At 40.5% G+C, this 26,515-nt stretch overlaps 1 protein-coding gene across 2 annotated transcripts in view; it reads left to right on the top strand.

Annotated features, from left to right (window-relative positions):
• Positions 1-6: 6 nt before the first annotated feature.
• UST (uronyl 2-sulfotransferase) overlaps positions 7-26,515 on the top strand; it is a 257,699-nt gene continuing 231,190 nt past the window's right edge. For both annotated transcript variants that reach the window (XM_015592149.2, XM_006915336.3), the window contains exon 1: positions 7-473. In XM_015592149.2, coding sequence (XP_015447635.1) covers positions 227-473 — 247 coding nt within the window. In that variant the 5' untranslated portion in view covers positions 7-226. The remainder of the gene's footprint in view (positions 474-26,515) is intronic.

Genomic DNA, 26,515 nt, shown 5'->3' with positions numbered 1-26,515 from the left:
CCCCCAGCCGGGGCCGGGCCCCCCGGCCGCTCGGGCCGCGGCGGCGGGGACCATGCCGAGGAAAGTCTCCTGAGCCCGGCAACTTCGGCCCCTCCCCGCCCCCACCCGGGCTGCCCTCCGCGCGGCCCTGCCCATGTGCAGTCGGCCCGCCGGGCTCTCCTCTTCGCAGGCGGATGGGTGACCTTTTCCTGGCACGGGCAGGCTGTGTGAGGCGGCGGTGCAGGCGATGAAGAAGAAGCAGCAGCATCCCGGCGGCGCCGCGGATCCCTGGCCCCATGGGGCCCCTCTGGGGGGCGCCCCTCCCGGCCTGGGCAGCTGGAAGCGCCGGGTCTCCCTGCTGCCTTTCCTGCGCTTCTCCCTCCGGGACTACGGTTTCTGCATGGCCACCCTGCTGGTCTTCTGCCTGGGCTCCCTCTTCTATCAGCTCAGCGGGGGACCCCCTCGTTTCCTGCTCGACCTGCGGCAGTATTTGGGTAAGGAGGGGTGGCGGGCGCGAGGGTGGCGCTGGCCGCGCGAAGTTGTGCCGGGGGGAGAGGGGACGCGCTGGGGACTTCTGGTGCTACCCCAGCCCGCCGCCGCCCCGGGGCTGCCCAGGTGGGACGCCCGCGAACGTCGCCGCAGCGGCCCGGGGCGCCTGCTGCCTCCCGCGCCGCCGTCTGTCTGCACAGAGGCGGGGGCGCCACCGGGTTGACCCGCGCGGCAGGTACCCCGGGGCGGGGCACTGCATACCTTCCCCGCCTCTGCCACCCCATCTGGGGCAGAGTGTAGGCGTGGGTGTTTGTGGGTGTGTACGAATGGGTGCATATTCAGGCCTGGCCGTGTGCGGAGAGGCGAGGAGAAGGGACAGTCCCTCCCTGGCCCGTTAGTGAGCATAGTCTTGTCCTGCGCTGGTGGGTTTAGCTCCTCTTCACAGTGGGTTCTACGAATTCTGCCCCCACGAGTTCTCCCTCCTGTCGCCGGCGTGGGTGACCCAAGGCAGATTTCAGGCTCCGCGCTGTCCCTGAGCTGGCTTGTCCTCTGGCAGCCCCTGCTCACTCCGTAGCCCGCAGGTAGGAGGACTGGGGTGCGGGCTGCGCCGGGAGGTCTGGGGCTGTCGGAGGGTGCAGGTCAGCCTCACCAGCGGTGTTGGCGAACCTCTGCGCTACGAATGTCTCATGTCAGAACTTTCGTGAGGGGCTGTGCTTGGTTTATTCGGAGCGAGGCCACCTATTTTTAGCAGAGGTAAGCAAAGGGTTGTGCAGAGAGATACAAGAGCAGCTTCAGAGAGAGGGCGTGACCCGCCGCTCCCTGTCCAGGCGCGGGGAGGGAGCGGTGCCAGGGCCCGGCCAGCGCACGCCCTGGTCCCCAGCACCACTCTGCTCGCGCTCCCTGGCCCAGGCAGGATGCAAATCTCCCACAAGTCTGTGGCCAGAAGAGGTCTTTCGGGAAAGGAGGGAGAGGATGGGAGGGCTGGCTGCAGCTTCTTGTAGACGTGCAAGGTGATAAACGGGAGCCCCTCGCAAACATCTGGCTTGACTCGAGCCGGTGCGCAAAGGGAAGCCGCTGAAGCGCTGGAACCAAAATGGGCCAAATGACTCCCGCAGGCTGGCGGCTGCCACACTTACCCACCAAAGCCTCTTCGTTGCAGAAGCCACAAGTCTGGATAGTACACAGTTTTCGAAGGAAAAAAACACTTCAGCAAAGTGACACATGTGTTAGAGCATTTTGAAATGGAAACGCAGATAAAATAATGCTCTTTCCATGTAAAGAAGCTCAGGTTTTAAAAAGTAACACTTCTATTTTTGTAGAAACTTTAGGGAACTATGGTTTTGTAAGATGGTTTAGGGGAAATATTGTCCAAGTAGATTTCTGAAGTACAATCTTGACTATCTGTTTTTTTTTTTAGAGGATTGGGATAGTATGCACTCTTGTTAGGGAGTCAGATTTCTTTTTTTCCTGAGTTCTGTATTTTGAAGTCTCATAGCTTCATAGCTTGCAGACACCTGCTAGTGTCACACAGGTTTGTGTGTGTGTGTGTGTGTGTGTGTGTGTGTGTGTGTGTGTGTGTAAGTTCCTTCTAAGCAAAATATGGAGGCCAATGGTGTAGATAGAGAAAATCCAGCGCATGGAGAAGGAAGACATCTGTGTTGGGTGTTCTCAAGAGCACTTGGCTTTGGGGAATGGCACTCAGACTTCATGGGCCTCAGTTTTCTTATGGGTAAAATTAGGGGCTGGACTAGATTGTCTCAAACGTCCACTCAGCTCCTAGAATGTTGTGGTTTTAATACCCTTTTCCGGGATGGAAAAATCCAGGAAGAGGAGTGAGTAAAGGCACTACAGAGAGTAAAATCAAGGACTTCAACGTCTAGCACGCTAACCGTTAGAAAATTCAGCCAAACACACGTGGTATCCAGAGTTTTGTGCTTTCCTTATATATTTCAAAAAATGAGGCCTGATAAATTTGGGGCTCAGTTGGTAGAAGGGTGAATTCACAGCCTTCACTCAGAAAATGAGTAACAACTAAAGGACTGAATGTTGCTGCTATTACTAAGTGATCATTAAACTTCTGACTGACATGATGGGTTAAAAAATGACATCACTGTGAACTGAAAATAGGATACCTTTGGCCAAATTTGGTCCCTGTTGTTTTGTTACATAAATATAATGATCTTCGGGAAAAGTGAGATTGTGGTCTTTATGAGGGTCTAAAATATACCCTTGATAATATAAGGCAAAATATCTGCAGTGTTACTTTTTCTCTTGTTTCCTCCATTCTATTATTTTAGTGTCTGTCAAAACAAAATCTGTGGTTAGTAAACACATCCTCTCAATTTCTCTAGTTAGCCAATTTTAGAGGCAAGTGTTATTCTTAAATATAAGTTCATGTAAAGTCAAAATTTTCCAAATTGAAATAATATTTATAAAAAATACTTTCCTTGACAGGATAGTATTTTAATACTCACATATAATATTATACATCTGAGACATGGTAGCCACTCAATAATTATTTGTTGAAGTAATAACAACCTATTGTGTCAAATAGGGATATTTAACATATTGCACATCGAATATTCTCATAGGGAAGCCAAGAGAGATGACCATTCACAGAAAAGCTAACATTGTTGTGCATGTGCCAGTCCAGGCACGTGCAGGATGAAACTGCATCAGCACAGTCATATTTTAGTTAGGTCCCACTATTATTCTCATCTTTGATGTGGGGAAAATGAGGACAAAGAAGTTCACTGACTTGCCAAAGGACACACAGCAAGTAAGGCAAGACCTGAACCCAAATATAATATATGATTACTGAATAGCACTCATGGTATAGCATTATGAGCAGTTTAAGAGATAAAATGGAAATACAGTCAAGATGCAAGTGGGAATCTAAAGAGCTGATGGGTTAAAAATGATGATATTTATTTCCATAATTTTGCTTTCTTTTATTCGATACTTTTACTCTGCATCTCTTGAGGGGCCAACAGAGAAGATAAATAATTCGAGCAACTGGTCTGCTCAAACTCTGGCTTCCTGTGGTAACTCCACGGTGCCGCCTCCATGTACTAGGGAACTCGACACCACAGAGCTGCACAACTGGAAGCGATGTGAATCAGAATCTTAAATTCCCGATCTTTCCCTCTTTCTCTAGCAATCGTTCTTTGTCTAGGCTAGTGGTTTTCAATGTATGGTCCTGGGCCTGCAGCATCAGTATCACCTGGGAACTTATTACAGATGCACATTCTCAAGTCTCATCCCAGACCCATTGTATGAAAGAGGATGGATGTGGGACCCAGCAATCTGTGTTTTAGCAAGTCTGCCAGGTGATTCTGATGCCGGCTCAAGTTTGAGGACCATTGTTCCAGAGTAAAGCATTGCTTTCAGGAAGCTTCCTATGCATTCGAGAGAAAGAGGGGGAGATGAGAGAGAGAAAAGGTTCATAAAATATTTTAAAAGGAATGTACATGGTTTAATTTTTTAAATTTCGACTTTAAAAAATACATCTGCTTTGCTTCTTAAGCCCCATTGTTTCAAGAGGAAGACCAGCCAACAGCTGTGGCCCCAGCTAGCTTTAGACTTTCTGAGGTTAGGAGAAGCAGAGAAGGGGGTGAAGGTGGGCAACCAGAAAGTGTGAGGAAGGAAGGGAAAGGAGTCTATGATGATGCTTTCTCTTCCTACGGGAGCTGGGATCGAGCTGTCCCTTTTTTATAGTCAGCTTGGGGAAAGGCTGCAACAATTTGAAAAATGGAAAATAAGTTAGGAGAAGGAAAATTATGCAAAGATAACTTGTCGTGACTCTTCCCCTCCTCAGAATGGATGGAAGGAGGAGAACGCAGACATACAATGCGGTAAATAGATGGATATAGCAATGCTGTGCTTAAACTTGGAAACCATAGTCTTTTCAATTCAATGAAATTATATTTTTTGAAGCAGTATTCAGGCTTTGATTTACTATGGAAAACAAATAAAAATCAAATAAAATTTCCCCCAGAAATTTAGTTATGGTGCATCTTCTGCCAGTAGCCTCATTACTTATGAGCTGTGGAAATATCAAAAACTTGGAATAACACTCATTACATTGATGTAAACTGAATAAGCCAGATGGCTTACTACTGATCTTATACAACCAGTGAACTCTAATGATTTATCATCAAGCCTTGGATATGTTGATTTAGCCTTCATGGGAACTAAATTTGTTGGATTGATCTCAAGTTGACATGCTTTCTTTTCCATTTTTAATTTATACTACTATAGTTTTCAGAATTGCCCATCTTGATATATATTTAAAATGAGCATGACAATTTTGTGTCAAAAAATGAGAGAAAAAGATGTATCGAATTTAAAATTCTCTAAATGTATATGAATTTAAAGGAAAATGTGAAAGTAGACATCCAGAATTGTTATAAAATAGTCTTTAAACCTTAAAAAGCCAAATTTAATTTTCTTCTGCACATCGCGTATGGTTTAAGTATAGTACTCTAGGCCCCAGACAGCACTCTAGGAAATGAATGCATACAATATGATGTTATCAATATACATTGTTGACATAAAAAGAAAATGACATTCTTGTTCATAGCTGCAAATTTGTCTTACAGGGTTGGATGGGGACACAGTAGCCCTGTATTAGAGGAAGAACAGAAAATGGAATTGAACTGTGCAGTCTGTTCTATAAACACATAGAATGAATGGTGAAAAGCATTCTGCCTTGTAAACTATTTTTAATGTAGACTAGTCTCAGTATGAACTGTTTAAAAATACATATAAATATGTATTATCTGGATATTGTCTTTCTTCAAATTCCTTGTCATCAAGCCAGGTTTAAAACACTAGTTGGTTTGTATTTGAGAAACTGGAATAAAAGTGGTCAAGTTTTTCGAGTCCCATGAGAAATAATATCTTTCGCTTCCCCAAAGGGAAGCTGCTGGAGCAGAAACAGTAGTGTGCCCTGCAGCTATGCTCAAGGGTACAGTGATGGACAATGACAAGGAATCTTATATGACGTATTGTAGACACTAGAATTAAGAGTTATAACGTGCTTTTTTTGAGGGGGTACGGGGGAAGAAGACTTGACCACAAATAACATTTTGTCTGACCTATATTTATTTTTATTATAGAAACTCAACTTTAAGCGAAGTTGATATCCATAAACCCTTTTATTTATCACAAATGGGGACGGAAACACTAATATTTCACAAAAAAAATACTATTCGCAAAAGTCAAAAGAATGTAGCAATTATTGTACAAGAAAATGCTAAATGAAGCGCATTTTGGCGTATACTATTAATTTTTAAGCAGCTTTATTGAGATATAATTCACAGACTACATAATTCACCCATTTAAATTTTCAATAGCTTAATACTTTTCAATATTTCTTTTTAGTATCTTCACAGATAAGTGCAACCATCGCTATAGTCAATTTTAGAACATCTTCACCACCACAAAGAGAAACCCAGTACCCTTGAGCTCCACTCCATTCTAATCAGTTACTAATCTACTTTCTGTCTCTATAGATTTGCCTGTTCTGGACATTTCATGGAAATGGAATCGTATAATATGTGGTCTTTTCTGTTTTGCTTCTTTGTGATTAGCATATTGTTTTCAAGATTCATCCATGTGGTAGCATGTATCAGCACTTTATCTTTATGGCTGAGTAATATTCCATTATATGAATTTTGTTGATCTATTCATCCACCGATAGATGTTTCTATCTTTTGGCTATTGTAAATAGTGCTACTATGAACAATTTATGTACAAGCTTTTGTTTGAACTCCTGTTCTCTGTTCTTTTGGGTATATCTCTAGGAATGGAATTGCTGGGTCACATGGTAATTCTATGTTTAACTTATTGAGCAAATGCCCAACTCTTTTCCACAGTGGCTGCATCATTGTACAGCCCACCAGCAATGTAAGATCATTCCACATCCTCACCAGCACTTGCTATTTTCCATTATTTTTATTGTACCCATCCTAATGGGTGAGAAGTGGTATCTTATTGTGGTTTTGTTTTTCATTTCCCTAATGATTAGTGTTGCTGAGCATCTTTTCATATGTTTGTTGACCATATATATATCTTCTTTGGTAAAATGTCTATTCACATTCTTTGCCCATTTTTCACTTGGGTTATTGTATTTTTTTTTTCAATTGGGTTATTGTCTTTTTTCGGGGAGTGTTCTTTAAATATATGAGATACTAGACCCTTATCGGATATACAATTTTGCTTTCTATTTTGAATTTGTAAATGGTGACACTGGTTGAAACACAATACTGTTATGTATTGTTTTCTGTATCTTATGCATGCACCTTCTCAAGGAGCAAGAAATTCATTTTATACTTTAGTCACTTTCAAAGGGCTAAGTACAGTGTTTGGGTATATAATAAAGCCTAATTAAATTTCTAACAATTGATTGAAAATAAGGACTTCTTCAAAAAAATCTCAGGAGTCTTTTTGACACTTATAGATTACTTCACATGTTAAACACTTTGGTTGTCTGCATTAGCTCTAACACATGATAATTCATAGCTAGCACTTATCTATTTTACCTATATCACAAAGATTACTGTGACTTGGATGTGGAATATGCACGTAGCCAATTTTGAACAGTAGATTATGGTGCGGTGGATGGCAGTATTTTGTCATTGTGTTTGATCACTAGAATGGAGCTGATGAGCTCAGCAGGGGAAAACATTTGGATACATTATGTTCCTTATACAATGTATGACAAAGCTACCAAGGATATCCTGAATGTTCTCATAAAACTGGAATTCATATACAGTTCATTTTTTATTCATGTTGTTGTATAATATACAGGACAAATATATAGGAACAATATTTCCTATATATGTTTCTTTTTACTAAAATAACTTATGAATTTTAGGAAGAAATGTCATTTTTCCAAAGCGTTAGAACTTTTTAGTAGATTCTAAAGATATATATTATCAAAATAGGAAGCTTTCAAATAAGTTGAGTCAGTTGCATGCCGCCTGGTAGAGTTTCAATTTAAATAATTTGTAGCACTCTCATATTCAAAATTACCAGGAAGCCAGATAGCTATTTAGTGTTGAGAGTATGCTATCTCTCTTGGTCTGTCTCTGGTTTTATATTAGTTATATGTAATTTCCCAAAGATAGCCACTGGCTCATTTCTCTTGTCTCAGTGCCTGCCTTTGCTTCTGCTGTTGCCTCTGTGTCGATGGTTTAGGAAGCTAACATTCAGTGATGATCTTTAAACTCCTGTAGTATTTTTTATTTCATGATCACTTCTGAAGTTTTGACATTGTACCTTGTATTGTGATCATTTGTGGGCAAGCTTTTGAGAAGAAGAAGCTTATTCTGTACTTTCTATCTGTACTCTGACACCTCTCCTGGGTGCTCTGTACAGGCCTGCAGGAAGTATCTGTTGATTCAATACAGTATTTGCTAAGCAGATTGTTCTCCACTAGGGTTCCTTGGCCTGCTTTGTTTGGTAATGTTTTCAAAGAGAGAATGTGGGGAGGGGTACCAGGAAAGACTCAAGCTTAGTTGATGTCTACAGCCCATCTTTTCTAGGCTGTTTGAAGTATATGCTCCAAGCAAAGGCATTAAAACCACCAAGCCATATAGTTTGATAAACATTGTCTTCTGTGCATGGGGATCATCACGCACCTCTTACATGAAGGGATTTCAAAGTAGATTTGTAGAGCTCTCACTGTAATTAAGAATACCCGAAGTCAATCTAGAGATTTGGCTGCAAACAACTAGAATGCAGACTTCTTGTTTCTTGTCATTTTCTTGAACCTAGTTGTTTGGGGAGTTTGCAGAATAGCATTTTCTTTCTCTCTCTAGGTCAGTGTCTTCCTTAGGTAGCAATTCGTGTTAAATTGGCTAGTACATTTCAAGCATGACTTTGAATCTTTAAGGAGATGAGACCATAAGATGATGTAGTTTTTGAAATAGTGACTGAACGGATTTTAACCTAGAACCTCAAAACTATAGACTATAAAAATAGGGCTTAATGCATGAACCCATTCACCCTTGTTTGATGAAAGATATTGTAATAGCCCGAAGTCACAACTGTAAGTAACTCTTACTTCATTCATTCATAGACAATTTAAAAAACCATACTACATTTCTGGAAACACCATTGATTTTTTTTCAAGTTCAGTGAGTATAACTTTCATAGTCTTAATGAAAATAAAAATGAAAGTATTTTATAACTTATAAATTGCTTTGTTCGATCATTCAGCAAATATTCACTGAAGGCCTATGGTGGGCCAGAAGCATCGGACGATAGAATATGTTTTAGGGCAGAGATCCGGGTGTGAATCACTACGTTATCACCTATTGGCTGGGAGAACTTGGGCAAGTTTCTTGACTTCTCTGAACCTCAGGTGTTTTGATCCGTACGATGGGATTAATAATCGCTGTCTATAGGGTACTTTTCTAACCCAAGGCCTGGCATTTGAACTGAACAAACGTCAAGTTTTCTGACCTGATCTGTCGCTTCTCTCAGACTCCCTCTTCTGGCACACGTAAACGTCCATACACGTGCACTCACACTCATGCAAACACATACTAGAGGAGTGTGCCAATTCACTCATGGCTTGGCTTCCATTGAAAGAGCCATTCCAAGCAAGAAATATGAAATTACTAAACTAGGATTCTTGTGGCTTATCTTGTCACCCTCTCCCTCAGATTGGCAGCAACTCTTCAACAGCTGACATGCTCTAGTCTTTTGCCCTGTTCATCACACACACACAAACCTTCCTGCTTCTTATCCTCTCTTCTGCTTTCTGGAAACAGTCTTTAAAGAATACATCCTTTGCACAGCCTGCTTTCCTCCATTTTGAACGTATACACACTTTTTTTCTCCTCTGTATTCACAAAATAAAAATAGCCTTGCAGAAGGAGAGTGTGGTGTAGCTTACTGTCTGGAATCACCAGCTGTTCTAGGGCTGGGCTAGTGATCCAAAAGTCATGCCCTTTCCATCATAATGCCAGGCATACCCACGACTGCTACAAGAATTTCTCCCACTTCTGATGGAATTGCCACGCCTCGTAGTATGGCTGCTTTCTTCTCTCTGCTTCCATTGGAAGTCAGGGCAACGGCAGTGAACCAAAATACTGGATCCTGTCTTCGTCAAGAGGCTGGTGAACTCACTTCTGTTTTCCATTCTCTGCTTCTTCATGTTGCCTCGACCTGCCCGGCCTCTGATGGGTGCTGGGGCGAGACTCGCAAGGCCATTACCATCCATTGTAGCTGTTAACCCGATTCCTGGAGAACTTGAAAGCAAGTGTGATTTTACGTTATTTAATAGAAAGTTAAATTTTGTCCAGGAGAACTATGGCCTTGCAATGCTCGCGCAGAACTTCCTGCTTTGACACGAAGACTCTTTGACATGAATACCTTCCCATTGGATAAGCAGAACTGTCAGGCAGAGCTGTGTGGGTTGATGGAAGGGGCACTGGACCTAAGTCTGGAAAGAGTCCCCAAATAGTTCAGTGGTCAGTGCTGCTAAGTCACATGAGCCTGTTAGGTTTAAGTTCCTTTACCTCTAAAATGAAGAAGTTTGATCTCTGATTCTCAATTGTTTTTCTTTCCTAGGACCCCTATCAGCAGCAGTGTTTCCATAAGGTCTCTCTGGGAATATGCCCCAGTGGCCAGGAGGGGGAGAATGGGGTAGTTTTGGAGTTCTTTAGAGAAGTTCTCTAAGTGATTTTTATATGCAGCCCCAGGGGGTGGTGCCTCTTTTTTCTTTAGAATCGCTGAATTAGGTGCTTTCTAAGTTCTCATCTACTTTTAAAATCATGTATTGAAAGAAATAAGAAGCCATTTAATTTTAGCAATGGGAAATATAAGGCTGTTTCTTTTGGAGCCAAATGCTTATTTAAAAGATTCTAGGAGTCAAGTGACTAAGGCAAGTAATATACGCAAAACCATTTTAAGCCATCATTTTCAAAGTCTTAATCATGGTTGCTGTTTTGTTGTTGTTGTTGTTGTTGTTGCTATTTTGTTTTGTTTTCCCAGCATCACCTGTTTGTTCCAGCCTGTCTTGTACAATAAAGGGAGAACCTTGCTCCCAAAATCGTGGGAAGCAGAATATCCTTAGGAAGGCAGAGAGAGCAGGCAGAGTAAGACATAGCTTTCCAAAATTCAGAGTCTAACAATGTGATAGGAAGAAAGAAGGAAAACAAGTAGGGATAAGAAATTCTTGTTGTTCAGAGAGTTCTCAGAACCTCGGCCCAGCTGCTTGCTACTGATCTTCCCATTTCATGGTGGACAGTCCCAGTGGCTGAAGGAGTTCTTTGCCATGTGGCAGGCTACTTCTTTGTAGCTTCCAGCTGCTGTTGCTAATTCTTCTTCTGGGAGCTACATAGAATAATCTATTGGATTTCCTTGTCTTTCAAAGAATCGACAATGTGAAGATAACTGTCATGGCCTCCCCTATCCACGCCGCTCGCCCCACACACAAATGTTGTCTAGACGAATAGATCTGTCTTCTAGTAGTTGCTCATTTGAAATCACTTTCCAACACAGAAAGCACAAACAACAAAGGGAAAAAAAAAACATTAAAGTGAAATCTTCTGATCAATAGCATGCCATAAACGAAGCAAAAAACCCAGAATGGGGACAGATGTTTCTCTAGGAAATGAGGTTAATATGCAGATAGTTCAATAAGCCAATAAGAAAAAGAGAATTTATGAAATAAATGCACAAAGAATGTGAACAGACAATTCACAGAAGAGGAAGCACAAGTGGCCAATAAGCTTGTGAAAAGATGAAATGATTTTCATTCCCTTGTGCATCTTCTCACTTTCCTTTGTCTGTATGGCCCTTCACTGGCCGATAGAACTGGAGAATTTGCCAGTTCCCTTGATTTGTGAACCTATTTTGTGGAGACAAGTCACTATCAGAAGTGACTGTCTTCAAAACAGTCTTCTTTTTAGAACAACTGTGTTATATCCTCCAGTGTTCTGTAGTTATGACAGGTGAGTGGAGCCCTGTTTCAAGTCCTAAATACAAAATCTTGCTAAGTTCTTGGGGCCACATTTGTGTTGGGTGGTCTGCCCTCCGAGATGCCCTTCTTTACGCTCAGAACCACAGCCCTGGTTAACAGGAAATAGCCCCCGCCTTCTGCTCTGCTTCCCTCAGTCTCTGAGCCTTTGCTGAGTCTGTTAGAAGCACAGGACAGAAGGAACTGACTTGGCGCTTTAGAAGACAGCATCATATCATGCCTGGAAGTCTTTTTCTCAGTATCTGAGAAAATATGGAACTGACTCATCTGGTTGAAGTTTTATGGAAACGTGATCGCAGATTTCTTGTGATTTCATTCTGCTTCAGCATCAGAATTCATCCAACGATGTGCCAAAAAATGCGTGTAAAATCACATGCAGATTTCGACACTTCAAGAGGAAGTTATTTTTACCACAGTGGGAAAGAAAACAAAGTGACGATTGGCAGCGAGGCCAAGGCAGGGCTGAATAAGGAGGCGAGGTGTCTGAGCAGCTGGGGCTTGGGCATGCTTGTATCTCTGGTTGTGCCAGACTGGCATGGGGATTGTGGTGTGGTCCCCTCTTAGCAGGTGAGTGAAGAGCTCCTGTGTGGGAGACCTGCCTGGAGGAGAAGCGTGTTGACATGGCCTCTGAGTGTGAGGCCGGTTTAAGCAGTGTGGGGTTAACATTGGTTACTCCTGAAAATGTGTTGTGTGCTCTCCAGGGCAGTCTCACAGAAGCCGCTCTGAGAGCTGTGTAGGACAAGGAGGTGAAAATGGAGAAAGGGATTCTGGAAAGCTACCTAAATATAAAAACCAAATGGCGCAGTGTCTTTATTTTGCTTTAGCAGATGACAGTATTGAGGCCATGTTATTTTCTTTGCTCGTGCTTTTCCCAACTCAAAAGGCTGTTCTTGTTTGCTTGCCCAGCGGAGATCTAAGGCCTTACAGATTCTGCAGTGTTTGCGGTTATGTTCTAGCCCTGCTGCGAGATGAAGCCGTTCCCAGAAATTAAAGGCAATGAGAAAGAAGTATTTGTTAGAATCTGTAACCTTTATCTTTTTCTTGCCCTTTTCACCTGGGCAAGGCTCTCTAGAGCTATCCTTTAGTGATAATATTTTGAAGCTCATTGTTTTGTAGCTTGATGGTGAACTTTTCAAATGCATTTGGACAATATTTTTTCCCAGTATTCTTGTGTCTTGCTCTCCTGTCTATAGATCTATGTACTTGCGTCTGGCAATGTACATAGTTACAATGGTGTCGGTCTTTTTCTGACCTGCACTTTGGCCTAGAGTGTGTGCGTGTAGGCGTGTTGCTATGTGTGCTCCCTAGTTTGGTAGGGAAAACATACTAGAGCATTCTCTGGTTTCTGGAAGGGCTTCTGTCTTTGGGTTTCCTTTCTTTATGGCATAATGCATTGCCGCTTCAAAATATAGCCCCCTTACCCCAGATTTTTTCTGGCCACCTTGTCAGAAAGATAGGTGACCTTTTTTTAATTTCAGAATTAAGTCTCGCCCACAAGGCTTACACTTCATTGAAGTTTCACATAAGTGAGACTTAAGGGGCCAGAGAACATATGTTTTCCCATTGCTTTTATATGCCCGCCCTCCTTCCCATGTGGCTTGGCAGTATTCCTGTCTTTCTATCATCTCTTCCATTTATTCAGATTCATTCCTTCAACAATGTTCATCAAATCCAGTTACATGCTGGATGCTAGAGAGAGCGTGACTTAATCTCTAATCTTTTATTTGACTGTGGCTGATAATACTTGAGCTTTCAGTTTCTCTGTAGCACCTCACCTTAGACTGTAATGTGCATTCACATCACCTGGGGGTTCATTAAACTGTACATTCCAGTGCGGTTGGCCTGAGACCTGAGAATCCGCATTTCCAGCAAGCTCCCAGGTGTTACCAGTGTCCCAGTCTGAGGACCACACTCTGAGTAGCAAAAGTCTGCATTGTAGCCTTTCTGGGAAGAAATTAACACTTGTAAACAGACAGAGAAGTCAGGATGCAGCCTAGCTCATCAAAGAGCTGTGTTCTTAAACTTTTCATAAGTTTATTTTTAATTGAATTTTCATTCACCAATTTGATTGTTTGAATCAAAGAAACCTCGATTTTTCTTAAGTGATAATCACACAGTTGCCTGATTTGAGTTTAAAAATGCCCGTTTGTATTAATTTCTGCAGGCTTTTTAGAGATTTGAGAACATAGAGATTTTGCTCTAATGTCAAGTTCATTAGTAAGCTTAGGAAGTAAAACAATCGGTCTTGATTGTGAAGTTTCTTCAAAGAGTTATTGCAGATCTTTCATTCTTAAATTCTGATGTACAGGCATAGTATCCGAATTCATTGCCAAGTGTCCCTAGTATTCAAATACTCCAGGTAAAGGTGTTTGTTTGTTTGTTTGTTTGTTTTTGTTTGTTTGTTTATAGTTAGAAAAAATAATTAGATACATGTAGAACAAATAATTAGAATGGCTCGGTGTAATGCTTTAAAACACAATTTTAAGAAATGGTGAAAACCACTAATACATGCTCATTGTAGAAAGCTTGGAAAATAGAGAAAAGCACAAAGTAAAAAGCATGAGTCCCTTACAGCTGCTTTTGTTTGGTTCTAGGCTTCCTTCCCCGACTCTGCGGTCTCACAAATGTCGCTCCATGTCTCTATGCATTTTTCTACATTGGTTTTCTTGGTGGCATGGTATCTTGTGAAAATACAAAAATTCATTTAGCAAGGCCTTTTTGATATTTAGTTCATTTCCAGTTTTTCATGATTCTACATAAAGCTGTGATGACCATTGTTCAACTTTGCATACTTCTCTACTTCCCTGGGATAAATTCCTAGACTTGGAATTGCTGGGTTAAAAAGTGTGTACCCGTTTTAAAATTGCTTTTATTACAAATTGCCATATTTTTGGTGTATTTTACAGCAGTCTATAACCTATTTTGCTTATACTCTTTTAAGCACTGGATATAATCTTATAAAACTCCTCACCCATTAGATTGGTGAAAAATGTTTATAAGACATCCTTTAAAAAAAAAAAATAACAGCTTTGCTCTTTTTTTTTCTTTGTAAATGTGTTCTTTCTCTTATCAATTATAAGAGTTCTTTAAAGATGCAGAGTATTAGCCCTTCGCCATATGTGCAAATAATAATCTCCTGTTTTTTTATTGCCCTTTAGTTTTTTAAAATCAGTTTTCCGGAGCACTAATTAACATTTTTCCATTTATTATTTTTTCTTTGCTTTTATGCTTAGACAGGCCTTAGATCCTGACATCAATATATAGTTTCTATATTTTCTTCTAGTTCTTTTGTCAAGTCACTTTTTAATTTACTTTTAAAATCCTTTTAGCATTTATGGTGTAAGTTAACTCAATGATTTTGCAAGTCTAGCTGGAGACAAAGTCGTCACACTTGAATGATATTTAACACTAAATTCATTTTTCAAACATCGCAATGAATCAATTTGAACTTAACTCTTTTTAGAGGATATGAAACTTTTGCGGGTGGAAGGGCTTCTGAGGCTACCTGGTACTTCTCCGTAGTACGGTTGTCACTCGGTATTGGCGGGGAATTGGCTCCAAGACCCCTGATACCAAAATCCTCGGATGCTCAAGTCCCTTAGCCAGCCCTCGTATCTGTGGGTTCCACGTCCATGGATATGAACGGCTGATGGTACTCGTACTAGAAGCTGGACCTGGACTCTTCTGCTTTTGCTCCCTCTCCCACCTGTGCCTGTCAGTGCAGGTCCCCCAGAACCCAGCTTGCTGCCATGGTTTCTGGAGAGCATGTTTTGTATGTCTGTGCATTGTGTAGTCGCTCGCACTCTGGCCAGGCAGGCATGACTACTCTTCTTGCTCGGCATGCCTGAGCTGCCCAAGTGCAGGACTGGGCAAAATAGGTCTCAGCCTCTTGGATTCCTACTGGATCTCAAGCAAAAAAATGAGGCTCTCCACACACCCCCTCCCCACTCCTCGCCTTCCCAGCAGTCACACCCGTCCTTTTCAGTTTGGCTAGAAACCTTCGCTGGGAATGATGGGTGAGCTCCTTAAGGACCGCCTGGCTCTACCAGCCCTCAGCCCTTTGCAGCATCTCAGTATTGGGGACAGCACTCATTTTAACACTATTTTTATAAGCAGCTAGATGATAATATGGTGTTTAGTTCCTGTGGGTTGCAATTCTTTTTAATATTTATAAAATTTGAGGGACCACAATTTGAAAACATGGACATTTAAAGGCTAGCCATATGGTCTAGTAGAACTATATTTTATTTTTAGGAAATCACGTTTCCTCTGTGATTGCCCTTAACAGGATGTGTTTAATATTATAAGAGACAGTGTAGTGTAACAGAATGCTGAGCTTTTATATCAGAAGTCCTCTGTTTGAGTCCTGGCATTGCCACCGTGCAGCTGTGTGACCTTGGGTAATTCACTTAACCTCTCTGAGTCTCTGTTGCTGCTTTAGAGGGACTCTTTCAGTTCTAGAACAACCACCACCACATTATAAAGAGAATGCTATTTGGTACTCTGCTGCCTGGAATACTGTGAAAATTTGCATTTATAGTATCTGCTAATACACATCTTTATTTTAATTATCCAGGCAAAAGCCTAACCAGAGCAGGTGGCACTCAAGAGTGTAGGAGCCAGAGGGATGCTACTTCTTGTGGGGTGTGTGTATGGGCTATGTCAACACACACATAAACAAACAAATCCATCAGAACCGTCTCTAGGTAGTCACAAAAAGTGATTGTTTTTGTGTATATTTCTGCCACTTCTGTCACAGTTTTTTTGTAGAAAGTACATCTTAAGATAATGTAAATTAGATTTCGGTCTATTGATATTTTTATTATATCCTTATTCTTCTAAGGGACTAAAGATTTTGTGTGTATCCAAAGACCTCTGGCTGCTTCACTTTAAATTTTCATTTAAGACTAGCTTAAGGATCGAGAGTTCTAAAACATTTACGCTATGATCATTGGATAAAATTTTAATTTTTAAATATTTTTTTCAAAATCAAGTATGCTGAACACATAAAGTTTCCACAAGAGTTGCTAGTCTAGTCTCAAATACAGATGTCTACATTCATTATTTTCATGCATATTCGTGGCCATAAAGATTCATCCACATGCCTTGGGGAGCATAGGCTAGGGAAAAATTAGAACAAGAAGGCTTCTTGGAAGAGGTGACACTTGAACTAGGTTTTGAAGCATAAAGAGAAGTTTGCTGAGCAGAGATGTGGGAAAAAGTCATTACAACAGAAAGATCAGCCCTTGGAAAGGCAAGCCAGTGGGAAAAATGGTGGCACCTGTGGGTACACGAGCAGCACAGGGTGGCTGGTGAGAGAATGTGAAAAGAGGAAGAGAAGCGGGCAGGGGAGCTGCTGCAGGGGAGGCTCCTAAGGTAAAGGGTAGATGGTGAGGAACTTGTATGCGGTGGGGAAACCACTGAACATTTCCAGGCTGCAGAGTGATAGCAGATTTGTTATTCATGAAGATAATTCTGGAAACAGAAAGCCATGGAAGAGCCTACGCAGGTGTCTGAAATGGTCCTCAGATTTGAATAGCACATTAAAGTTCATAACATATTTTTAAAATATTTTTTATTTTTCAGTTATAGTTGGCATATTATGTTAGTTTCAGGTGTACAACATAGTGATTAGACGTTTCTATAACTTATGAAGTGATCACTCCAATAAATCTAGTACTCATCTGTCACCGTACATAGTCGTCACACTATTGTTGACTAAATTCCTTACGCTGTGCTTTATACCCATGTGACTATTTTGTAACTTGCAGTTTGTGCTTTTAAATCCCTTCCTGTCTTTCACCCACCCTCCCAACACCCCTTCCATCTGGCAAACCTCAAAATGTTCTCTGTATCTATGAGTTTGTTTCTGTTTTGTTTATTTTGTTCTTTATATTTCACATGTAAGTGATATCACATGGCATTTGTTGGTCTGTCTTACTCCACTCAGCACAATACCCTCTAGGTACACCATGTTGTGCAGATGGCAAAATTTCATTCTTTTTATTTACTTCTATGGCTGAGTAATATTTCATTCTTTTTATTTACTTTTATGGCTGAGTAATATTCCATTGTATATATGTACCACCTGTTCCTTATCCATTCATCTATTAGCGGACACTCATGTTACCTCCACATCCTAGTTATTGTAATTAATGCTGCAATGAACTTATGGATGGACATTTCCATTCAAAGTAGTATTTTGGGTTTCTTTGGAAGTGAGATTGCTGAGTCCTTCTTTATCTCTTGTTATAGCCTTTGTTTTAAAGTCTATTTTGTCTTGTATAAGTATCGTTATCCTAGATTTTTTGTTTGTTTGTTTCCATTTGCATGAAACATCTTTTTCCATTCTTTTACTTTTAGTCTTTGTGTGTCTTTCGATGTGAAGTGAGTCTCTTGTAGGCAGCGTATGTAAGGATCTTGTTATCTTATTCATTTAGCCACCCTATCTTTTGATTGGAGCATTTACTCCATTTACATTTAAATTAATTGTTGCTAGATATGTAGTTATTGCCATTTTGTTTTTCATATTTTTGATATATATTTTTTCTTCTTCTTAAAGAAGTACCTCCAACATTTCCTGTAATGCTGGCTTGGTGATGATGAACTCCTTTAGTTTTTTCTTGTCTGGGAAGACCTTTGAGTCTACATGATAGCTTTGCTGGGTAGAACAATCTTGGTTTTAGCTCCTTACTTTTCATCACTCTGAATATTTGCTGCCAATCCCTTCTGGCCTGCAAAGTTTTTGTTGAGAAATCAGCTGACAGTCTTATGAGAGCTCCCTTGTAGGTAACTAACTGCCTTTCCTTGCTGCTTTTAAGATTCTCTCTTTGTCTTTAAACTTTGGCATTTTAATTTTGATGTGTCTTGGTGTGGGCCTTTTTGGGTTCATCATGTTTGGGACTCTATGAGCTTCCTGGATTTATATGTCTATTTCCTTCACCAGGTTAGGGAGTTTTCTATCATTATTTCTTTAAATAGGTTTTCAATTTCTTGCTCTCTCTCTTCTCCTTTTGGTATCCCTATTATGCAAATTTTGGCATGCTTGATATTGTCCCAGAGGCCCCTTAAACTATCCTCATTTTTTTGGATTATTTTTTCTTTTCGCTGTTCTGCTTGCATGTTTTCTGCTGCCTTGTTTTCCAAATTGCTGATTCGATCCTCGGCTTCATCTAATTTACTGTTGACTCCTCCTAAGGTATTCCTCATTTCAGTTATTGTATTCTTCATTTCCGACTGGTTCTTTTTTATGTTTTCTATCTCCATTTTTATGTTTTCTATTTCTTTGTTAAAGTTCTCACTGAATTCATCTACTCTTCCCCTTAGTTCATTGAGCACCCTTATCACCAGTGTTTTGAATTCTGCATCTGGTAGATTACCTGTCTCCTTTTTGTTCAGTTTTTTTTTTTTTCCTGGAGCTTTTTTCTTTTCTTTCATTTGGGACATGTTTCTTGGTCTCCCCATTTTGACTGCCTCCCTATTTTTGTTTCTATGTATTAAGTAGGGCTCCTAAGTCTCCTGGTCTTAGTAGAGAGGATTTATTAGGGGTTTTGTGGAGCCCAGTGGTGCAGTCTTCCTTGGTTATCTGAACTGGGTGCTCCAGGTGTGTTTCGTGTATGGGTTGTGTGTGCCCTTCTATTGTAGTTGAGCCTTGGTTGATGTTTGCACATCAATGGGAGGGATTGGCCCTTGGGTGATTGGGTGTGAGAATTGGCCAGTGAGGGGCTCACCTTATGGAGCAGAATTCACTTTAGCAGGGCTCTGGTGCCTGTTCACTCTGCCCTTTGAGTGTGTCCTTCTCAGATACAGCTCTGGGTGATGCTCTAGCCTCAGTCAAAGCTGGCCACCAGGCAACCCAGCCTAAGGGCCTCCTGGGAGGGGCCCAACTGTAGGCCAAGTTCAGCCACAGCCTATGCACTGTTCAGGACCACTTGGCATGACTTACCAAGCGATCTGCAGATGACCGACACTCACACTGGGTTTAAAAGTACTTCAAAAGGCCAAGCTGGGAACTGAGGCCAGCTGCCACTCGTTGCGGGCTTGAGCCTGCTCAGCAAGAGGTATGGGGCACTCCGAGGCCAGATGCTACTTGTTTGGATTTTGTGAACCTTTGAGTAGTTTTAGGAAAGTCTAAAGCATGAGCCAAGACAAGCCATTTATATGAAAACTCCACTAGAAGCAGCTTGGGTGGGCCTGCAATTTGGGAGGGGTGGGGTCTCAGGGAATCAACAAGGCAGGGCAACCAGTGTTAGCCAGGTCGACGGAGCTTAGATATGGCGGCCACCTGCGTCTGCATGCCAAGAGTTGGGAGGGTTTGACAAAGGAACAATGGCCTCTGTCAGCACTTCTCTTTGGGAGCAAGCTGCCCCTCCAGCCCTCGACCCGAAGCCAGGCAACTCAGTTTCTCTCTGTATGTCCCTGATGCTCCTCCAACACCTGCTCCAGAGCTGGAGCTTACGGAAAGTTAGTCCATCAGCGAGTAAGTCTGTGCCCCAGCCCTTTATGAGGAACACCTGTGACCCCCACTTCCCTCTACCTCACTCAGCCACAATCTCTGTGTGTTTTCATAGCCAGAGGTTGTAGGGACTTCCTTTACTGGTACTGGAACCCTGGGCTGGGGGGCCTATTGTAGGGCTGAGATGCCTCACTCCTCCAGGGGAACCTCTGTAGCCAAGATATCCCTTCCAATTCTCAACTGCCACATGCAGTTGTGGAACCAGCCTGTTTCGCATCTTTGCCCCTCCTACCAGTCTCTAGGTGGACTCTTATGCATGTCTCCAATTGTAGGACTTTTGTTCAGCCAGACCTTAGGTGATTCTCAAGCATGGTTGTTCTGTAGTTTAGTTGTAATTTTGACATTGTCATGAGAGGAGGCAAGCACAGCATCTACCTACTACATCATCTTAACCGAAAGTTCATAAAATATTTGCACACATGTTATCACATTTGCTTCTTTCTTTTCCTTCATAGTTTGTGTTAAGCTGACTTTGTAGATGAAGAACCTAAGTCCAGAGATGTTTGAAAGCCTGTGAATTGCTCAGCTGGTGGAGTGGGGAGAGGAGGACGCTACATTCAGTCCAGGCCTTCTCAGTCCCAAGTTACTATTTCCACAAAAATACTAAAGTATTGTTCTAACTCTTTTAGTGAGAACTCTCAAAGTAGTTTTCATCTTGATTAGAAAGTTTGACAGGAAAATCAACTTAACTCTTATCCTGCAGGTATTTATTTAGTATAATATAGTCATGTTGATTTGTCTCCTTGCTGAGATTTTCCTGTTATGATAGCATTCTACAAGCTGATGGTTTATTTTCTCTGATTAGCTAAAATAGGGGGGGGAAGTCCCCACCATGTTTTTAATAGGAAAGGATATAACATATTTTGAACTTATTCTTTATTTATTTCAGTAACTTTGATCGTGCCATTTGTCATAGATTACGTTGGAATTTAGGCTATAATTTCTTGCTGTTTTAAAAATGACTGTGTGCCGAGTATCGCAGGTTTATTTTCTCTGTAGCTTTATGGGAGATTCTTTAGAAGGGCCTCCACTTGTGTCTTCCCTGAGTCCCGTATGCTGGAGCTATTGATTTTGTATTCTGAGTGTAGCTTTTTCTAAAGCTGTTCAGCACTCCCAACCCCTGCTGGAAAACATCCGGCCCCACCTGTGCTGCCACCTGCTCTGGAAGATTTAAAGCAAAATTGTTGTATCATTTTGTTTTGGTTTAGTTTTGTTTTTAACCAGAAACAGGTTTCTAAATCTCTAATTTTGTTAAAGCACAGTTGGAGGAGAGGGGTCTAGGTCACAAAAAAATTGAACTAAGATTGTAGTGGATGGGTAGGTAGTCTTCGAAATGAGTATTTGAGCACTTGAAATTTAGGACGTCTTTTTAGAGAAATGGTAAAAGGGAAAAAGGCCCAGATGGATGCTCTACTCTGAGTGAGCCTGTCTGAACTTGCCCAGGGTCTGGTATTTATTGGATGATATACAGTTTATGAAAGTAATTATAACATATACCCAGAGTGAGAGCATTTTTGTAGCTGTATATTAAATATATATCAGAAATATTTGAAGACCAAGGCAAAAGGGAATAAAATGTGTCATGTCATCATGATCTAATATAAGAAGAGTACCTGTTCATTGAGAAAAGATGGCCTGTCTTTTCCTACCTCTAAATCGTAGGAGAAATTTATTTGATATTAGAATGTTTGATTTAGAACGTTATAACAGGCAATGTATATTCTTCAGTGTTTCTCTCTCTCTCTCTTTTTATTCCCCCCAGAGACTGGCATGTTTTCAAGAGGCTATGCCATACATTGGTTCTTTATAAAAGTGAAAAGCATAATATCAATTCGTAGCTAAGCAATGGCATTTCCCGGGGATCCGAGGTGTTACATTTTGGGTGTCTTGCTTTTCAGTGGGTTTATGTGTTCACAAAGTGGGTATTTGAGCACGGCCCTGATTGCTTCTCTGAAGTATCAGTTTCTTCTGCTTTATATTTGGCAGGAACAGGAAAGTAGTGGGTTGAATGACGTTAAGTGCTGAGGTGTAGAAATTCAGTGTGGCTGAGTTGGTTTGCATGTTGCAATGGTGGATGACTAAACAGCGAGAGCAATGTTCTGGTTCATTCGCCTTCCCTGGTTGGTCAGGCTGCTTGGGATCTGCTGGGTCTGCTGGATTCTCAGCATTTTTCCTCATTAGCAAGACGTGGGCTCTGGCAGCTGAGATTGGGCCAGAATCTTTCTCAGAGGGAGAAGTTCTGAATAAACATATTTTGAATGCCTTAACAACTGACCTCTTAGAGGGCTTTTTCTTAAAAAAAAAAAAAAAAACCATTTAACATACTTTCAGTTGTCAGTGAGAGAATGGAATTCATTTTACTGGCTTTTCTTTAACAACCTTTAAAATTCTTCTTCTTGCTGTTGAACTCATTTTCCAATTCAGCAAACTTTTGTTAGCCTTGCCATTTTTCGGGCACTCTTGGGTACATGATCTCACAAAAATGTATGAGGAACTTTGAAAAAAATCCTAGAAAATAAAGGATATTATGAAATCAATTATAAAGTGGGTTATAATTTGGGGCTTAGATTTCTTTCTATATCTTTGAATTTTGCCTAAATTTATGTGAATTAGAAAATGGTCAATTTTTTAATGTTTGGAATAGATGATGTATATTAAGAGTCTAATTTATTTTTCATGTGTAAATGAGGTAAATGGAAACACCAGAACACTATTTTACACACACACACACACATACACGCATGCACATGCATACACACATGCACAGTTTTAGTACACTGGAAATAGTAAATATTCAAGCCCTTTCCATTGGATGACATTTTGTTTAAATATTTTTACAGTCATCCAGATTTTTCTATTGTTATGTTTTGAAAGGGACAATGTAAGGGATAGAAGTAAGATGTAAATTTGTGAAATTGAACCAAATGCCAGGTTTTGGATTCTGTGGCATCTCAGAATCAGGTTTTGTATACCTTTGGGCACTGTGCACACAAAAATTTTCCAGGGGGAATTGAGCAGGGATTGTTTAAAATAAAATTCTCAGTCATCAACTGCCCAGTTATTCCTTCCTAAAATTGATCAGCTTGAGAACTTGTCCTGCTGGCTCCCCTTCTCCACCTGTTCTCCCTGACTGCCCTTCCCACACTTTGTAAAGAGTTTTCCCTGAATTCTACTCTGTTGGAGTCAGACATCTCCAGGTGTCAAGGAAAAATTCAAATGGCTGCTGTTGAGAAAGTACACGTCTATTGAAGGTAAGAAACCTCTTTGCAAGTCAGGTGGTTTCAGTTCTTTCCTTTCAACCAAAATGAAGGAGTTCAACTTATCAAAGAATCAAGTTATTCAAAGAAGCAAGTTATCTCTTCAGGTAGGTGAGCAACAGATCACTACAGGATTTAGAAAAATGTTAAAGAAGTGAGTGACATCACAATAGTATAACTACTCTGATTCTCATCTCCTAATTTATGTGAACAAGGTTTTTCAGTGTTTATATATTTATTAAAATGAAAATTGGAATAAAGTTGAAATAAGTGAAATTCAGTTATAGATATGTTAAATAGTTAAACGACAAAGCCCTCTTTCATTTATGGATGGATTTTCAATCAAATTTTACTTTTGCTTTTATAATTTTTATTTTGCAATTACATTTGACATTCAATATTATTTCATATTAGTTTCAGTTGTACAGCATAGTGGTTAGACGTTTATATAATTTACAAAGTGATCCCTGATTAATCTAGTATCCACCTGGCACTACACATAGTTATTACAGTATTATCGACTATATTCCCTATGCTGTGCTTTACATCCCCGTGACTATTTCGTAACTACCAATTTGTACTTCTTAATCCCTTCTCCTTTTTCACCCAGCCTCCCAACCGTCCTTGCATCTGGCAACCATCAGTTTGTTCTCTCTCTATAAGTCTGTTTCTTATAGAGAAACAGTTTTGTTTGTTTGGTTTTTTTAGATTCCACCTGTAAGTGAAATCATATGGTATTTGTCTTTCTCTGACTTATTTCACTTAGCATAATACCCTCTAAGTTCATCTGTGTTGTTGCAAATGGTAAGATTTCATTCTTTTTTATGGCCGAGCAATATTCCATTGTAGATATGTACCACATCTTCTTTATCCAATCATTTGTTGATGAACACTTAGATTGCTTTCATGTCTTGACTATCGTTAATAGTGCTGCAGTGAATATAGAAGTACATACTTTTTGCTTTTTAATAACTATTTGTGAAATGTGTAAAACCTTTGTTATTTGATTGATTATGAACCAATGGTAATCTGAATAATAACTCAATTCAAAATATATTTTTAAACACTTGGAGCATTCTGTATTGTCATAGGAAATTTTTAAAAATGAATTTTAATTTACATACGTATTTATGTTGTACAAAATAGAAGAGTGATCATAAATATTCTCAAACATAAAAATATATTCTGTTAGAGCATGTGGGTGAAATAGAATGAAAATATAAGTTCCTGGAGATAAATGAATGAATGAAAGAAAAGCCTGTTAATTCCTCCTTCCTCCCCTTCCTTCCTTCGTAATGGACTCTTACCTATAACAAGATTTTCCCATCCTGAGGCCATCTTAAATACACCTGTGTTATCCTCTTCCACCTTCCCCTCGCTTCCCCATTCTGAGTAAACTAATGTTCTCGATCTTGTATTTACTGTTCTCTGCCAGGTTTTGAATATTCTATGAAATTGAGTGTTCTTTAGGAAAAAGAATAAACAATTATGAGTTTAAAATGCCCAACCAGTACAGTGTCACCCACTCGAGAGGGTATAGGTGGAAGGGGAACTCAGAGTGGAAAGAGACAGAGGTCTTAACTAATTGCAGTTAAATAACTTACCTGTGCAGATTTTACAAAAACAGGTGACCAAGTGCCTTTATTGCCAGTAAGTTTATTTATACAAGTAAGGGCTCCTGAGGTTTAAGCTTTAGTAATTGTACTGTAAATCTAGCTCTGTGAGTGTGTATGTGTATCAACATTTTAAAGCAAACAATTATATCATTTTTATCCATATATCCAACAGGATACACACCCCCTTACACATATGTCCCAACTCTAGTTGATTTTACTTGATATGAAACAAATATTTATATTCCCAGTGGCAAGTATCTTATCATGTGTGTGTGTGTGTATGTATGCTGTTGGGTATAATTGTTTTATATTAAAATATTGATATATATCTTGCTGGAAATTACATCCCTTGCAGCTTTTTAAACATGCGATGAAAAATTCTGGATGTTAAAATGTGCTAGGACACACGTTTCTCTCAAAAATCTTATGGGGTTATGTGAGCCCAAAGGTGTGATGACCATCACAGTATAAATGAGTCCTTGCTGTTCTAACACTTGAAATTCTATTGAGACAGCACGTAGAGGACCATCATGGGTGAAAATGAATCGTATGGTGCGTTCAGAGGTTTCTGAGTGGAGGAAACTGTCCTGGTCACCAGAGGCCATTACCGAGTCTTTGTACCCGAGAGCATGGCTGCACATTGAGAAATGTCCTTGCCAGGAAGGCATGGAAAACCAGTTTCCTCCATGCTTCTCACCCTCCCCTTACTGTCTCTGCATGCGCCACCACGTCCACAACCTGTCGTTGCTCTGAATTACATCCTTGATTAAGAACAATTTGAACACTGAGCCCTTTCAGATGTGACATTCCCACACCCATCTCTTCATTTAGCAAATAGAAAGCCATTTGGTTGCCAGTTTCTTAAAGGCAGCAGGGATTATAAATAGCATGTCATTTCTTTGTTTATTGTTACAGTGAAAACCGTGTTCCATTTTGGTGGTGGTGGTGGTAGGCAGAATTTAACTTGATCCCACTGATATTTATTGGATGTTATTTCACTGTGCCATGCACCTTATTTCAATTATGTTCGTAAAGCCTTTGATGACAGGCAGGGACTATGCTCCACACATCTTTTTTGATTTGTCATGGTATCTGATGCCATATTTAGTTCTTAGCAGGGAATATGCAAACAGAATTAAATAGGAATGCGGTTGAATGGAAAATGAAATTGTGTTGATGTAGTCACTTCTCAAAAAGTATTTATTGAACACTTACTATGTGCCAGGGGGCCTCAAGGGGCTTATAGTCTAGTAAAAACAATTCTGATGTTAATTGCCTACTTTGGGCTCAGTCACTATGTCATTGATTTTATTTGACAGTTACAAAATCCTGAGTTATTAGTAGTCCAATTTACTGACGGACAGGCTGAGGCTTAGAAATATTAACCAATTTGCTGGGCAAGGGAGGATGCGGGATTTGAACCCAGGCAGTATTACTCCAGACTATGCACTGCCCCATTGTCAGTCCTTGGCAGTGAAAGTAGTAGTCCACAGTTTTAACTTTATTGGGAAAGAATCCCAAATATGGGAGCTACTTTTATGATGTCATAATTAATTATCTAAACTTGATAAAATATGAACTTTTACACGTGGGATGCTCAGAGAACAAGACACATATCTTTAATTGTCTTTTTTTTTTTTCAACCTGGAGGAACTCTGAGCTG

Source organism: Pteropus alecto, unplaced genomic scaffold (assembly GCF_000325575.1).
Source record: "Pteropus alecto unplaced genomic scaffold, ASM32557v1 scaffold185, whole genome shotgun sequence".
Taxonomy (NCBI): Eukaryota; Metazoa; Chordata; class Mammalia; order Chiroptera; family Pteropodidae; genus Pteropus; species Pteropus alecto.
The sequence above is the reverse complement of the archived record's forward strand: the minus strand, read 5'-3'. Positions and strand labels throughout refer to the sequence as shown.